Source organism: Salvia splendens, chromosome 11, assembly GCF_004379255.2.
Source record: "Salvia splendens isolate huo1 chromosome 11, SspV2, whole genome shotgun sequence".
NCBI classification, from domain to species: domain Eukaryota; kingdom Viridiplantae; phylum Streptophyta; class Magnoliopsida; order Lamiales; family Lamiaceae; genus Salvia; species Salvia splendens.
Genome location: NC_056042.1, coordinates 10,315,252 through 10,329,389, shown reverse-complemented (window position 1 = coordinate 10,329,389; position 14,138 = coordinate 10,315,252). Strand labels below are relative to the sequence as shown.

General features: G+C 35.0%; 2 protein-coding genes across 2 annotated transcripts in view; one reads left to right on the top strand and one right to left on the bottom strand.

Annotated features, from left to right (window-relative positions):
• LOC121755480 (40S ribosomal protein S9-2) overlaps window positions 1-4,905 on the bottom strand; it is a 458,258-nt gene extending 453,353 nt beyond the window's left edge. Inside the window, exons 1-2 of the mRNA XM_042150775.1 lie at window positions 4,757-4,905; window positions 3,843-4,224 (exon numbers count right to left, since the gene is read on the bottom strand). Of these exons, the coding sequence (XP_042006709.1) occupies window positions 3,843-4,224; window positions 4,757-4,784 (410 nt within the window). The 5' untranslated portion in view covers window positions 4,785-4,905. The remainder of the gene's footprint in view (window positions 1-3,842; window positions 4,225-4,756) is intronic.
• A 7,784-nt stretch (window positions 4,906-12,689) lies between these two features.
• On the top strand, window positions 12,690-13,238 carry LOC121754418 (secreted RxLR effector protein 161-like). Its single transcript, XM_042149781.1, has one exon. The coding sequence runs from the start codon at window positions 12,690-12,692 to the stop codon at window positions 13,236-13,238; it is 549 nt and encodes a 182-aa protein (XP_042005715.1).
• The last annotated feature ends 900 nt before the right edge of the window (window positions 13,239-14,138 follow it).

Genomic DNA, 14,138 nt, shown 5'->3' with positions numbered 1-14,138 from the left:
AAGCTGTAAACATGCTGAGATCAAACATCATCAAGACTTCGGTATATTAAGCTTACTTCCTAGACCGTGTAAACGGCTACCTAATTTAGCTAGACAGAGACCAACCAACAGTGGGGACCATGACCCAGAAATAGCGAGTACGGCAGAAAAGCTGCAAATAACTGACTGAGAAAATAACTAACTTCGGCATGCTTTTCTTCACCGGATTTAAACACGAAGATGAAGTAAACAGAGCACATACCCAGATTCAAACATAATGTAAAAGTTTGGTCGTCGAAAACTTACGACAAGCCGGAAATAACGCAGATCTACATATACTAGACGAAGCGAAATGAAAACTCAAAGACTAGGCATCAAAATAAACCAGCTCTGCTCAGATTTCACGTCGAACGCTTAATCCACTTCGGATCCAAGCAATCCGAAACCAACAACAACTAGATTCTACCCCATAACTTCCGATCTAACAGATCTACTCCGATCAACTCCAATTTCCAGCAATCGCACACAACTTAGCAACAATACCAAACTTAAATCTCCGATTCAACCACCAGCAAACTCCGATCACCCAGATTCAACCATTAACCTGCATAAGTTCATAAAACAATTGCGAAACGGATCCAACACAGGCAAACTAACGCAAACTCTAGAAAATCTCGACAACCAAATCAGAAATCAACACCAACGTCATAATAGAAAATGAAACTTGCATTAAACACAGAAATATTCAGCGAAATCGGAAGGCCGAGCTTCGAACAGCGAAGCTCGGTGAAATACGAAATACGAAAGCAGTAGAGTGGAGCTTGTTTCTTCGCCCTCAACAGGACGGTGTTACAACCCAACAACAAATGTATGAAAGCTAAAGGTGAACCCAAGTGCGAAACCCCTGAATTTCCCTCTAAGAACCCAAGTGTATAGAAAAGTGAACTAGCTGCAGACTGTTAGTGAGGCCTCCACCGAGAAGGTCCCTCCAGAATGCATGCATCCTTCCTTTTATAGACACGGGCATAATCTTCTAGAACCTTCTTAGAAATCACCATTCTACCCTTCAGTTATGAGATTTACTCCGTCTTGCAATTTCTTTCACAACGTTCACTTATTCGCCAGTTTCCTCGGGCGTGTGATTGCCTCCTTCTTTTCCTGGACCTGGCGAATTTCTTCTATACACCTGGCTTAAAACATGTATTAGACCCAGCAAATTCACGAATTTATCCCCTAGACCTATGCATGAAATTAGCCTTATCAGGGTATCATAAGAATCTTTTTTTTCACTTCAGTAGTAATAAATAAAATTATTTATTATATAGGCTAAACATAATTACAAAGTTAGATGAATAACTTAATTAAAGTCACTTGCATATTATATATACGTATTACATATGTACAAATAGTCAGTTATGTGTGTATATATATACACTATTTAGTTATATTTTAGTACAATATAGTTTTATGTGTGTGCATGGGATTTAAAGTAATACGTAGGGAGGATAGGAAAAGAAAAGAAAATAATTCTTTATACTAGTCTAGTTTATGAGATAAGTTTGGTAATAGATACGTGTCACTTTTATATCAAGTGTAACCTAAGCTTCATAGTAAGGCGGTTATTTTATTTTAAAGTAAAAATATATTAAAAAATGAAAAAAAAGGATTCAGAAGAAGTTAAACCAAGTAGAGAAAGAGAGAGCTCCTACACTTTAGACTTTTCGAGTTTAAAAGGCAAATGCAGAGGATTAACTAAGTTATGTACTTTTCTAGCATATTATGTATTTATTTGAAAGCTTTTCTAGCATATTATACATATATATATATGTATATATTGACATTCAATGAATCAACTATAGGAAGGTATATTCTTAATTTAAGCAAGTCCAGTTAGCAATTGTTATCAACAATTATTTAATACCATATGTCGTGGCTTATGCTATATACATGGGTTATCCAGTAATGAAGAATAACTAAAATTTGAATTTAGTCATCAAATCTAAGTAACTAATGATTTTCCTGAAAGTTTAAAATATATATATATATATATATATATATGACCTCCATACCTGGTTATGTATATATATATGATGAATAATTATGGGGTATATACATAAAGTATATTAAATGACATAAGTTAAAAGCTTAATTATTACTATACGCATAATGTTGTACATATTATCTAGCTGATAAATAAGTAGGTTCTTAGTAAATTAGGATTTAAGTTGAAAGGGATATTAAAATAATGTATATTTTGTTATATACATAGGATCAAGGGCTATAGATCAAGAAACAGGAACAAGTGCTCGGCCAGATTGTCTATCTTAAACAGGTGTGTATAAATCACACTTTTAGTTTTACATGTGTTATGTGGTTGATTGTTATATGCTGAATTGGAGTGATTTATTGGATTATATGGTATGAAATTGATATGATTATGAATATTTGATTGCTGAAATGGACATGTTTTTTTAGATATGTTGGATAATTTTATGGAATATGATGTGGATATGTTATTGGTGCAAATGATATGTTTATTATACCGATTATGTGAATCATTGAATTAAAGATGATCTGTGACGGTTTTGCCCTGGATCTGAAATCATATTGGGACCTTCGGGTCAAATCACAGTGGGACCTTCGGGTCAATCATATTGGGACCTTCGGGTCAAACATATTGGGACCTTCGGGTCCAATTACAGTAGGACCTTCGGGTCAAATCATAATGGGACCTACGGGTCAATCATATTGGAAATCCCGGGTAGATACCAGGCTTGACTGTTACAGAACAATAAACTGAATAGAGTGGCATATGCATATGAATATGGAATGGTTTGTCTTAAATTATGTGTATTGATAAAAGAATATGCTTGATGTTTGTATCATGTGAGATTAAAGGTGGAAATTTATATATACTGAGTTGTGGCTCATATAAACCACTAATTTTTTTCAGGAATAAGATAGTAGTAATGTTTTGACTGACGTGGGTCATAGGAACCCCACGCGTTATCAGGTTCGGCGGCTGACGCATATTGGCAACCTTCTCCTCCTCATCTTTTTGCATGTAGATAAATGTATAGTACATAGAGTGGTGAGAGGGTTCCACTACGTTATAGGATATTTTAAAATATGTATCGGGTAAGTGTTGGCTTGAACTTATATAATATGGGGGTTCTATGAATTAGACCCGTGTATTAATTGCTTTTATGATAAGGGATTTGTTTATAGTAAGTGCATACGTCAGAGGGGTTGAGGTGTGACAACCTATCCCAAGGAAATACTATCACTTGGTGATCTTGTTGGGTTAGTTTTCCTTATCGTCTTCTTGTTTCTTGTATTAATAATCTTCTTCGGTGTTATGGAGGTTGTAAGCACGAAAAGACGGATCCGGATGGATCTTACAACCTTACATCAAGCTATAATGAATAGGAGTACGTAGTCAAGAACCATTATGAGTGAAGTATCGTATATGATGTCTCAGCTTCACAATTATATCTAATGGTATTCACCAGAAATTCAAACTCTCCCGCCCTCATAAATCTATATTTGTGTGGTATAAATAACTCATTATACGGAGATATATATTTCGTTCCACTTTAATTCTTAATTCATGACACTCAGGATATAGCTAATGAACTTTTAGTAATTTAACTTTTGCAGGTATACTCAACTACCACCAGCTACAATCCAATACATCAAAACATGTACCATGTAAAGGTCAAATGAAATTGCATAAACTACAGCCTAGTTCACTGGCAGGTTGCAAACAAATGTTAGTTGAAGCAAAGGGACACAAGTTTAATTACGAAAATAACAGCAGCACTGAGACCAATTTAAAACACAAGAATATAGATAGTTAATACCTGATGTGCCTTTGCCTAATCAGCACTCTAGCATGGTGAATAGACTTGGCCATGCCTGCCTTGAAGACTAAAGTTTGGAGACGGCGCTCAAGAAAGTTCTCCACAGTGAGGGACAGGACATAATCGAGCTTGTTCTGGCTCTCATCCAGTAGGCCATACCTGTTCATCCTCCTCAGTAGGGCCTCACCCTCGAAAATACGACGGGGATCCTTTTCATCAAGGGTCAAAAGATTTCTAGCATTGTTCCTAATACGACTCAAAGCATACTGAACCCTCCATAGCTCCCTTTTGCACCTCAGGCCATACTCTCCAACAAGCTTTAACTCAGCATCAAGTCTCTCCTTCTCATAAGGACGACGAGGCTTCTTAAATGTCTTACCATCTGTTACAGGGTCATGGTAATAAATTTTTGCATAATCTTATTCACTGTCTACTTCTTTTCCATAATATAACTACATTAATTATATCAATGCTCTTCTAAATACAACAAGTCGATATTGAATTTCATTGACGCTCAGAATATATCCCAATTAACACGGATTAACTGAGTACTAAAACTTACACGCATGAAAGAATGAAAGAAAATGTAAAATCAGGTGAAGGCATAAAATACTGAGTTTGATCCTACAGTTTAGCAACTATTGAGATAATTTAACTACAAATAAAAGAGAAATCTGCAAATTACTCGCTTTCTAATCTAACAACGGTATCATCCATCAAGACAGATAAATTTCTCTCACACTCTCAATTGAATTTACCAAATACATCGTCGCTACTCTCAATTGAATTTACCAAATTAGAGCACATACAAAGTGGCAACGCAAGCACGCAGAAATACAAGCACAGCGAAAATTGAGTGTGTATCGTGTATGCATATAACGATAGAACCATAAAGAAAAGATAGAGATGCTTACAATTGCGGTAAAACGAGACGTGCACCATGATCTGTGGCCTCCTACGCCGCCGGCTCTCCGCTGCAGCCGATCGTCGGTTGAATTGGGCAAAAGAGTGTTCCGAAGAATTTGTGATTGCTATTTAGAGTCGTATCTTATGAGGCCACAACCCTAATGGGTTAAGTGATAGGCTACTCTACAGCGGCCCATATTAAATAAGTTGTCTAAAATCAGGGTGGATTGTCCATAGATATGCACACATATCTTGCATATTACGCCGTCTACGAAAAATAGTTTCATTTTACCATATTAGGATGTCCACAAAAAGAGTTTCATTTCTATAAATGGAAAGTCGCTCATATTTTACCACTCACGAACTTTACCTACCTTTTCTCCATATCTCTCTTACTTTATCTATTTTTCTCTTCCCTTTACTAAATTTCTCATTAAAACCCATACCTAGGGGTGCCTAAACAATTCCCCGATTCTTGGTTAACCGGAACAAGCCGGTTAATTGAGGAACCGGGACTGAAAAACCAGTTCCGGTACCAGTTTCAACTTTTTAAATAAAACTGGTTTCGGTTTCTAACCGGAACCGACCGGTTTGTAACTGGGAACTAGATTACAATTCATTTTTTATATAATTTAAATAGTAATAAATCTAACTTAATTAAATTAATATTGAATTGAAATAAAATAATTTGAAACATTGAGTGATTTTTAGATTTAAATAGTGTTAAATTTGCGAGCTCTGTTTTCTAAAGTATTTAAAATGTTTAAACCGTGATGCTTTGAATCTATAGTTATTTCCCCAATTCATTTTTTATGAACTAACTACTATGAATAGGATATCATAAGTTTATTTTTAATTTTCAAAAGAACTTATACAAATACAATATCATTTCATATAATTGAAATTTAACTTTATAATAATTTATGTAACAATTAATTTAGCATATGATATTAACATGTTTTTGAATAATTTATTAATTGTTCCGCATTAAACCAAAAAGTCACAACAAGATCAATTAATATTGGAAATTCCATTGAACATTTGTTTAGAGAAAAAAATGGAATTCAATTTTAAAACTCCTTTTTTTTAAAAAAAAATGCTAAATTTTAGAACTCCTTTTTATAAAAGGATTGGCAACACAAACTACTCCGACCTACTACACTTGACATCACTCTTACCCATATATGAATATTATTGTATTGTTGTTTGTATTATTTGTCAGATATCCAGCTATTAGATTATTATTTTGTTAGTATTGAATTATTTATAAATAAATTCATATTGAAATTATACATCACTTCCGGTTCAGAATCGGAATCGGTCGGTTCTGGTCCCTGTTCAGATTGTAGGATTCATGAAAAATTGTAACCGGTCAGAACAAGAACCGACCGAATAAGCAGACCTACCCGTACCGTCCACAAATTAGACTATTTTTCATGGATTGAGGGAGTATTATTCTAATATACTATATTAACTCTAATTTAACACCCCCCATTTAATATAAGAACCTTTTTCTTGCCCCTCTCCTAAGATTTCACATTTTGCTGCTTACACCATTGCATTTAATAAAATAGGGAAGAAACAAGGTTCAAATCTATAACGCTCTAAAGGAAAAGTTTTAGCTCAATTTAAATATTTATGAATTCTAGGTATGAATTCAAATATTTGTAAATTTAGGAGTGAGTATTTTTAAAAATAACTCTTTATTAATATTTAATATTGTAGATACAATTTCGATATTTTTAAATAAATTTGAATTAATATTTAAGTAAATAATTAAAGGGGCGGTTACAATCTAATTCCTTTAATTCAGATGATTTATATTTTAGTATTACTGTAGCCGTTAAATAAATTTGCATTACTTAGCCTCAACTTTTGTATATGTACATTTTTATCTCATAACTAATATGTCATCAAGAATTGTAATCAGGGGCGGACGCAAAAATTATTTTCGCTAAGGGCTCCCTATAGTACTCCCTCTCCCTCTGTTTCCGAAATATTGTCTCATTTTGACCCGGCACGGATTTTAAGAAATGTAATAAAAAGTGAGTTGAAAAAGTTAGAGGAATGTGAGTCCTACTTTTATATATTAATTTTATAATAAAATATGAATATGAATGAGTTAGTGGAATATGAGATCCACAACCAAAAATTAAAAAGTGAAATGAGATAAATTTTGTGGGACAAACGAAAATGAAAAGATGGAACAAACTTTCAAGGACGAATAGAGTACTTCAAATATTTGTAAAAAAATATCTTAATTATTTTTTGCCAGTTTAGGTACATAGTTTCAAAGTGGGAGCCCATGTTGTGCCTATAAAGGCACATCATACTATAGCAGTGAAAGAAACACAACATTTTATGAAAGAAACGCATATGATATTTTAAGTATTTTAATCTTCATTACTTCCTCTGTTTAACAAAATATGAATTTTTTTATTTTTGGATCGTCTCATAAAAATAACTATTTATATTTTTGGTAACCTCTTTGTCTTTAATAAGATGAATACGATAATTACACTCATATATTATTATAAAATCAATATATAAAGTGAGATCTAAATTTATTAATTATTTTTCTAATTTTGTTTACAAGGTCAACCAACTTTTTAAAATAAATGTCAAGTGAAAATTGGACTATAAATAACCGATGATGAAAATAGTCAATATATATATATATATATATGAATTGAATATATCATAAAGAAAAGTTTAAAACTTGTAATTATAAAAATGCACAAATATTTATATACACAAAACTAGTTCAATATAATTAAAGTATTCCAATGATAAAAAATTATAATAATATTTTCTAGATTAGAAGCAAAACAAGAAACTTTATTGTTAGATTTAAAATTGATTGCTATTTGTTCACTACTCCTTGATCACTATGAATTTTGTGAACTCTTTAAATATTTCCTCCGTCCGTCATTAAATGTCTCATATTTTCCTTTTTGTCCATCCGCCAATAAATATCTCATTTCAATTTTATCATATTTTATAATTAAGTTAACCATACATTCCACTATTTCATTCCACTCACATTTTATTATAAAACCAATATATAAAAGCTCCGCATTCTACCAACTTTTTTACTCACTTTACTTCATAATGTCTAATAATTTATTAAAACCTGTGCCGGTCAAATATGGGACATTTAATGGCGGACTGAGGGAATAAAAAAATTTAAAATTTAACACCTTGCATATTTATAGCATTTATTTAAAAAATGGTTTAACTTTTAATATAGTACTCCTATTTAATAAGGAACTATCACGGGACAAAAGATTTTCAAATAATGAAGATATATTAACAGCTAAGTAGATTAAAAACATTTCCTATTCAGCAAACAATTTTATACTATTTAAATATATCCGATATGCATGTGGTAATATAAAATAAAGGAAATAATAAAAGTGGAGATGTGTGGATGAAATAGAATAAGACATACAAATAAAGTAAAATGTACTACTAAAGAAAAAAGAAAAAAAATTATTTGAACGAATAAATAGTTCACCAGTTTTAATCACAAAACATGTATTCATAAATGCAAACAAAAACTTAGAATAACAACAATAAACCATTACTTCATAAATTTTGAAAAATTTCTTTATAAACACCATTTAGCAGTAGAATCACCCCACTACCATCATCAATTCTACAGACTAAAATCTTTAGACCTTCACGACTTGTGTACTCTAGATATAGCAACATATACAATTGTTCATGATTGAAGACTGGATTAATTAAGTCGGGATTAATTAAGCTGTGATGATTAGTAGGAGTAGCTATTAAGCCGGGAGTACTAATTCATTTTTGCATTGCCATCATTCACTAAAGGGAACACAACTTAAATATAATTTGCATTAATTATAGTGGAAAATGTTAAAATCGACCAGTACATATTCAAATAACAAATACTCCGATTAACTACCATTAGTATAAAATTCTGCACTAAAATCTAAATTGTAGAGCCCAATACACTACAAGTCCAAACTAAAAGCCCAATAATATTTAAAAACTAATAAGTATTCTCTTAAACCCTAAGCGAAAGTGTAGTAATTACATGTTTCATACAAAATATTTTACATTTGTTTCAATTTAGTACAAAAAGTATTAAGTTTACGTCGTACATACAAAAAGTTTACTAAGTGTTTTAAGTTAATACATTACATTTGTTTCAATTTAGTACAAAAAGTATTAAGTTTACGTCGTACATACAAAAAGTTTACTAAGTGTTTTAAGTTAATATATTTCGTCAAGTCTCCACTAACACTGTTACTTCTAATTATATCATACATACAAAAAGTTTTGTTTCAGATTTGTACAAAAAGTTTTAAATTAAAATATTCCATTAATTATATCAAACAATTATTTTTATTACTCTCAAAAATGAAAAATACAGAGGAAAAATTTACCACTCTTCACCATCAAATTACCAAATTACATTTTATTGTCTAAGATTTCTCATATAACAATGGAGAATACAACTAAAAAATATTGAATTTTTTTGTAAAAAATAAATATTGACTTATTAACTGTTCAAAGCTCAAATTAGCCAATTTATAAAGATGAAATATAGACTTATTTTATACTATCTTCTATAAAGAACATTATAAAAAAATAGAGTATATTGAGAGATAATTTTTTTTAAACCACGATCTATTGCTGGAAAAAATAATATTGATTGTCATTTTTTAGAGTGATTAATTGTATTAAATCTCTAATTATTCTATAATTATGCTGATAAGTTGGATAAATTATAAATTAACTAACGGTGTTAATATATTTAACATAATATATTAACTTGAAACCCCTTAATTAACTTTTTATATGTACTAATATACAGTATAAACTTAACATTTTTTTGTACTAATTTAAAATAAAGGTAAATTATTTTTTTATAAAATATGTAAGTATTGGCGCCGCTCCATCCTCCCCCATTTCTGCCGTCTGTATCTTCCTTCCCATGTCACTTCTCTCTGTCAAATCAAAATCAAAATCAAGAGAAATTAACCCCAAATCCAGAGCTCAAATGCCACAACCACCATCGATTCCCCTTCTCCGTTCGCCACCACCATTGGCCATGCCTTCGGGTGCAGCCGCTGTCCATTTCTCCCTTCTGACTTCTGACATCGACCCGTCGCCAGCCACCGTCGTGACTCCGTCAGGGTGCCGTTCCACTCTCGACCTCTCTCTCTCTTTCCAACAACGATGCTAGTTCTGGTTCTCTTGAAGCTGGTATATCAGATATGCCGGCGATGGGAGAATGGAGGGAGCAGTGCTTCAAGGAGTAGAACGGCAGCAGCTCCGGCGGGTAAAATTGGATCTTCGGATGGGATCTGGAGATGGGTCTCGCGGCGGAGGAAGCTGCGCATATGATTCTATCGTCGTCGTTAGAGAATGATGCATTTTTATAAATAATTCTACAAAGCTTTTCTTCGAAGCCACGTCCTTTGGGAAGTGTCAAACCTTACCAAAATCAGAGGAGATGAATTAAGGAAGATTGCATTACCAAAATCAAGGGAGTAATTACAAGGAAAAGATACATAAATCATAGGGAATACTTTGTCTTAGAATAGATTTATATATTACCTAAAATAAAGTGTATCTCTCCCTATATAAAGGAGATGAATTAGTTGTATCAATATACAAGAAAAATACAAGAAATAAACGTTCCTTTTCTCCCTAAAGCTTCCGATATGTGTAGCCATTCCAACTCTCTCGATTACCATCGTTAAGATGGTATCAAAGCAGGTTTTCTCGAGCTTGAGACTCAGAAAACTATCATCACTATCTCAAATACCTTTCCCGACCTTTTGAAACCTGCAAAAACACATCCAAAAACCATAGACATTCTTTCAAGTTAAACAATACACGAGTGAAGTCTCCTTTTGCTTTAGTACATTCAGATGTTTGGGGCCCTGCTCCTATTACTAGGGGGCAAGTTTTTCGCTATTTTGTGCTCTTTATCGATGATTACTCCCGCATGACCTGGATCTATTTTTTGAAAAATAAAAATGAAGTGTTTGATAAGTTCGTAGATTTCTATAACCTTATTCAAACTCAGTATAAACAGTCAATCCAAACTCTTAGATCAGACAATGGGGGGGAATTCGTCAACCATAAAATGAAAGAGTTTTTTAGGATAAAAGGGGCTAATCCATCAAACCTCGTGTGCATACAATCCGGAACAAAATTGGGTCGCCGAGCGAAAAAACCGTTACATCCTTGAAATTACCCGAGCCCTCCTAATTGAATCCAAAGTACCCAAATCCTTTTGGCCAGAAGCCATAGCTACCGCGGTCTATCTCATAAACCGTCTCCCCACAGGCATACTTCACTTCAAAACTCCCTTGGACACCTTTTCCCAACACTTCGACATCCCTTCGTCCCTGTCCCTTGAACCCAGAATTTTTGGGTGCTCGCTCGGTCTTTGTCCACATCCCGAAACACGAACGCACCAAGTTTGATCCTTGCGCCCTAAAATGTGTCTTCCTTGGCTATGGAAAAAAGCAGAAAGGTTACCGCTGCTATGACCCACACACCCGTAAGATCCACACCACCATGAATTGTGACTTTGTGGAAGGGGAGTATTTCTACAGCCAATCCAGTAGTCAGGGGGAGACATCAGACAATAGTCTAAACAATGACCTCCTGGATTGGCTTCCAGATATCAGAAACCACCAGTTAGGGGGAGAACAACACTCAGGGGAACATCAGATAGGGGGAGAGTCACAGCCAAGCCCTGTCACAGACGTTGGTCTACCTGAGGAAGTTAGCAACACCACCGGGCCGTTTCCTCCCGTAATACAGAACGAAGAACAAAGTGACACTGACCAGCCGTCAGCCCCGTCTTCGATTCCTGAGGTAAACAATTCAGAATTTGATAATATACCCTCGGAATGCACTAATAATGATAGGGGCACTACTGAGGAATGTGGAGTAAATGGAGATACTAGAGATTCATATGAGTTGCCTCCGAGAAGAACAAGAGGAGTCCCTCCGTGACGGTACTCACCATACTGGAAAGGAAAGAAGGCAAGATATGCAGTATCCAACATTGCTAATAGTCACCTGTCAGAAATGGCCAGGGCCTTCGAGGCTGCCCTATATGAGGAAGAAGATATCCCACAGTCCTTTGAGGAAACCAGCAAACACAAACACTGGAGAGAAGCCATGAAAAAGGAGATAGACGCCCTAGTGAGCAATGACACTTGGGAGAAATGTACACTACCAAAAGGGAAGAAACCAGTTGGATGTCGGTGGATCTTCACCATAAAGAGAAGAGCAGATGGTTCAATCGAGAGATACAAGGCAAGGCTCGTAGCTAAAGGATACACACAAGTATATGGAGTGGACTATGAAGAGACATTCTCCCCAGTTGCTAAGATGGAAACCGTGAGGACACTACTATCAGTAGCAGCGTGCAAAGACTGGGCACTCCACCAGTTCGATGTGACTAACGCATTTCTTCATGGAGAGCTAGAACAGAATAAGGAGGTATATATGGAGGTTCCACCAGGTTTCTCCGAAGAATTTGGAGAAGGAGAGGTGTGCAGATTGCGAAAAACTTTGTACGGTTTGAAGCAGTCCCCACGAGTTTGGTTTGGAAGATTCTGCCATGCTATGATTAAACAAGGATTTCAACAGAGTCATTCCGATCACACACTCTTCACAAAAAGGAGAGACGACAAGGTAACATGTCTGATTATTTATGTTGATGACATGATTATCACTGGAGATGATATAGGGGAAATTCAGAGGCTGAAGGAAAATCTATTCAAAGAGTTTTAGATGAAGGATCTAGGAGCAATGAAGTACTTCTTGGGAATAGAAGTGTTAAGATCCCGACACGGGATATTCCTTAGACAAAAGAAGTAGGTGTTAGACCTATTGGCAGAAACAGGTCTCCTCGACTGCAAGCCCGTAGACACTCCAATGGTTCAAAACCATGGGCTGAAAATAGAGGAAGGAGCAGAATTGACAGATAGAGGAAGATATCAACGTCTTGTCGGAAAACTTATCTATCTCTCCCACACGAGACCCGACATAGCATATGTTGTGAGTATTGTGAGTCAGTTCATGCACCAACCTCAGGCTAATCACATGGAGGCCGCCTTGAGAATCGTACGTTACTTGAAAGGCACTGTAGGCTATGGAATATTCCTAGCTAAAAGGGAAGACTTGGAGGTTGATGGATACACAGATGCTGACTGGGCAAGCAATCCAGTGGACAGGAAATCTACAGGAGGCTACTTTACGTTCATCGGGGGAAACTTGGTTACCTGGAGGAGTAAGAAGCAAAAGGTTGTAGCTCTATCTAGTGCTGAAGCCGAGTTCCGAGGAATGAAAAGTGGACTCATGGAAATCCTATGGCTAAGAAGATTACTCACGGAGATTGGCTTCCCACCTACTCGAAAGAGTCAGCTGTTCTGTGACAACAAGGCCGCCATTAGCATCTCAGATAACCCAGTGCAACACGATTGAACCAAACATATGGAAGTAGATCGGCACTTCATCAAAGAAAAACTGGAAGGAGGTATCATTGAATTCCCTTTTGTCCGTTCTGAAGAACAACTTGCAGACATATTAACCAAGGCGGTTCACCCGAAGATATTCAAAGAGATATTGGGCAAGTTAAGCATCGGAGATACCATTGCTCAACTTGAGGGGGAGTGTCAAACCTTACCAAAATCAGAGGAGATGAATTAAGGAAGATTGCATTACCAAAATCAAGGGAGTAATTACAAGGAAAAGATACATAAATCATAGGGAATACTTTGTCTTAGAATAGATTTATATACTACCTAAAATAAAGTGTATCTCTCCCTATATAAAGGAGATGAATTAGTTGTATCAATATACAAGAAAAATACAAGAAATAAACGTTCCTTTTCTCCCTAAAGCTTCCGATATGTGTAGCCATTCCAACTCTCTCGATTACCATCGTTAAGAGGAAGATCATTTTTCTTGTGAAGACCACTTTCGATTCATTTCTCCATGTAATTTTCTCATGTTTTCCCACAGTTCCACTGACAAAAAGGGGAGAGAGATTACTTTAAACTGTCGTTAATCTATTTTTTCAAGATTGACAGATATTTTATTACTCTATCAATTCTCTTTTCCTGTCAAAACTTTGCCACGCAATCCAAAAAACTCTCCATTTACATACTGAGAGCATCCACATCCGCACTCTTGCCAGCGAGCATGGATGTGGGCCCGACCCCACTTTTTCTGCTTGCTCTTAGGCAAGAGCACAACACCCACATCAGTGCTCTTTCGTAAGACGAGCACAAGGGTCCCACCATTCTATTATTCAATTTAAATAAAAACATTTTCACAAAATTAAAATTCATTAAAAATACCCGAAATAATATTACAAATTAC

Coding starts and splice junctions, on each gene's coding strand:
- LOC121754418 (XM_042149781.1), top strand. CDS start 12,690: ATGGTTCAAAACCATGGGCTGAAAATAGAGGAAGGAGCAGAATTGACA.